The following is a 3,589-nucleotide window of genomic DNA, read 5'->3' on the forward strand; positions in this document are numbered from 1 at the left end:
TAGTTCGTGCAATAGACTGACATGCAGCCGATCGGGAATGGGCCTACACTATGCTAACTCAAGGCGTCGCGCTAGTGGGCATGAGTAGGGATCCGAGTATACTCGAGTAGGGATACTTATGGATCTTCGTCGCCTCTGATGAGAAACTGTCGACTTTCATGACGTGTAGCATTTCCATTTCCGGTACTTCATGAAGGATGATATCTTCATAATCTTGCGCTCCGCCAGCCATTCACGAAGAGTTACCCTCTCCAGGCGACCTTCTCAGGCAGATCACAGCTGTACGCATCTCCGCCCAAGAGGCACTTTCCCAGAAGGGACGTGTGGGATAAGTGTCCGGATCATACACAGATGATCCTTCGAAAAGTGCAACTCTCCCCAGCTGACAGGGATCTCCCAATAAGACAACTGGAAGGCCCCCGAAAGGCATGTCGCTCAACGGTAAGCCATTCCGGATGAGTTTTACAGCTTCCGATATAGCCTCCAGCACACTGTGGTGCATAGCCCCGACTCAATCCACATACAACACGGTTCCCCTCCGCAAACACTCCTCCCTAGCACTCGCTTTGATACCTCTGACGGTTAGAGGTGTCGAAGACGGATAGTCAGAGTCTGATCATCCGTCTCGTGAGCTCGGCAGTTGACCGCATATAGGCGTTGTCACCAACAGCTCCGCTTTTATCAAAGCCAAGAGCGAAATATGACATAACTGTCATACCAGCGATTTGTTTAGCGGGCATACCATTCCAGGCGAGGATCACCTGGTCAGGTGTGCCGTCCCCCACTTCGCGGATGATTGCCTCAAGTAGGTGCGATTTGCCTGTTCCGGCATCTCCGGTGGTGTGAAAATATCTTTGTTCAGGTACCTCACCGCTCGCGAGTGTGGCCCTGGCATCCGCAACGATCTTTGTGAAGGCTCTTCTCTGTTCCGCATCTAGTCCGTGGAGCTCGGATTGAGGAAGGTAGCTGCCGTGTCTGACAATAACATTGGTTTTGGTAAGATTTCTATTATGAAAATGCTATTAATGCACCCAAGAATTGAACTTATCCCTTTTTCTTCTTCTTATATGTCGGGTTAGGTTATATGCACGGATTCTCTCGCCCTTCACCATCAGTAGTAGCTCCCGTTAATCAGCACAGACTTACCCTTTGTGATGTGAATTATACGTCAGGATTTAAAATAGTCCTGCTCGGATCAACTCTACTTCAAGTAGACGGATTTTCATTCACCGTCAAGTTGACGGTGAATGAAAATGTGTTGTTTGTTTTGCTTGGATTTTGTACTGCTATCCCTCCGCTGATTCAGTATCAGTCGCATCAAGTTGTGACATGGTGGTGGCTTCTCCCAACCTCATCGTACTGTTATGATAGCAGTGCTATCTCTTCTGGTGATGGTGGTGACGGCTCTCAAGGCGCGACCAAGCATACTCGTCGAGAAGAACCTTCTCCACGACACTTGCAATATCCAATATGCGTATTCTATGCTCATCTTCCCGCGGTACCGATCACCGAGAGAACTGCACGTTTTCAACCTCGATTTCAACATTAAAAACTTCACTCTGATCAGGCGAGCGAGTTCGTGCCCCAAGATACCCCTATTGAAACTCCAATTCCGACGGTGCGCGGTTTATGGAACTCCAATTTCGTCAACATATCGGTGTAGGAACTTCAATTTCGTTGGCGCGTCGATTTAGGAACTCCAATTTCGACAAAGAGGTTTGGGAACTTCGATTTCGAAACGAAAGTTACTTCTTTTTCGCACATAGGAATATCAATTTCGGTAAAACTTCTACGGTAGAAGTTCTACCGCGATCGAACCGCAGCAATCCTCGAGGAAAATCCAAAAGGAGACAACCAGAATGTCATTCTGGTAGCATCATCGAGTACGGCATGCCCTGGACCCGCCAGTATTCGGATTCTCTCAAGTACACACGAAAATGGTAACAGTTAAATTCGTGATGGTGAATGGAGCAAGATGTTAGTGTTATGATGTGATAGCTTCGGCGTTATGCTCAGTAAGACAATGTGACGGTTCCCAATACCCTTCGACTTAACGAAACAGTGTTCCGGAAACACCGTCTGATCTCACGCGGAACGTAAGATTAATAACAGCTTAGAACATTCATGGTAGTTCAATAGAAGAAGACTACCATACCAGCTTGACGGTAGATACACAGCTACATCGGAATTATGAGACAGCTATAGAGGGGAAGTGTTTTTGTCTTCAAGTGACTACAACATTCTCACTTCTCATTATCGAAAGCCGGTGAATCCAGCACAGCAACTCACTTAAGAGTCGCTAAAGGCATTAAGTCCCCGATCATGAGTATAGTAACTGAGCATAGCGCTAGTTTACACTAAGAGAACATTAGCTACATAAATACACACAAGAAGAAGTTAACACAATCTCATCATACATGCTGATGTGACTGCTTCTCGGGTTGCACTGCACACGAGCTCAATGGATTGCATGCTCGAAGCGATAGAATGTCAATTCTCCATAATACAACTAATCCTCTACCGCATGGGTAACCAGTTGCATTGAGATTCAGGGGATCAGATTGATTCGGTGCCCGAGTGAGCAGCGATTGTACACCCGAATCACGGAGTCGATCCGATGATCTTTGAAACTCAGCGGTATATAAGGAGGGTTTCACACCTTAGTTTCTATGATAGAAATTATTATTCTCACGACGTGGTTTTCCAGAAATCATCCGGAAAGACAGTTCTTCTCTGTCGAGCAGATGAAACACTTCTCAATCTAGATACGTTCATGAAGACTTACCACGCAAGCACACGAAAGAAGACAACGACAACAACAACAACAACAACAACAATTTGTCTGCTTGGTAACCTAATCGATGCTGAAGAGTTGAAGTTTCAAGCTGGAGGTAGACGGTCGAGTCTTGTGGGAACATATTCGTAAATTAGTCTTCCCGAGGAGTCTGAGAAATTCTGGAGTAGTCCAAAATAGACGTCCACTCGGAAAGAGCTTACCACTGCTCACTCGCTGGAAGTCTGCTTTCTCCACCGGATCCTTATTCGGCTCTCTGACACGTATACGAATCACACCAACTTGTGGAAAGCTCCTCGCGATCTGAGATGACGATCACACCGAACGTCTGCTGAGGATCCTCACTTGTTTTTGACAGAACTTCAAGAACTCCGGCAACCTGTTCTGCCACGCCTTCTTGATGTGGAAATTGTCGATCTCAGCCTGTTTAGTGAAGATCATGTTCTCATCGGCGGGAGCTTCGAAAACGTCATCATCACCCATTTCATCATCGTCAAGGGTCCTGAAGATATCTTGTCAGTTCCTAGAGGAAACTGATGCGTCCTCTACCTTCCCAAGCCCTTCAACTCTGAGATGGTGTACTCAACGTAGCCTCTGATTTCCTGCCAACAACATTCAACACTCCTCTTAGTCATTCTCACTCACTCCTCCGGCCACCGCGACACACGCTGGATGGCGCAGCTTCCTCCCAAGGAATCTGTCTTCAGGTCTGGCTTCTCCGAACGTCATCTCCAACGCACTCGGAGAATCCGGAGTTAGTTTCTTATTCACTGCAGCCTCATTGTTCGCAGTGAA

General features: G+C 46.9%; 1 protein-coding gene across 1 annotated transcript; it reads right to left on the reverse strand.

The window, feature by feature from the left end:
- Positions 1-605: 605 nt before the first annotated feature.
- Positions 606-3,429, reverse strand: Pmar_PMAR005989 (hypothetical protein; the record flags this gene model as incomplete). The annotated part of the gene is made up of 4 exons (XM_002774364.1): positions 606-761; positions 3,008-3,097; positions 3,140-3,296; positions 3,344-3,429. The coding sequence occupies 4 exons, from the start codon at positions 3,427-3,429 to the stop codon at positions 606-608; spliced, it is 489 nt and encodes a 162-aa protein (XP_002774410.1).
- Positions 3,430-3,589: the final 160 nt, after the last annotated feature.

Source organism: Perkinsus marinus (genome assembly GCF_000006405.1).
Source record: "Perkinsus marinus ATCC 50983 genomic scaffold scf_1104296958234, whole genome shotgun sequence".
Taxonomy (NCBI): Eukaryota; Perkinsozoa; order Perkinsida; family Perkinsidae; genus Perkinsus; species Perkinsus marinus.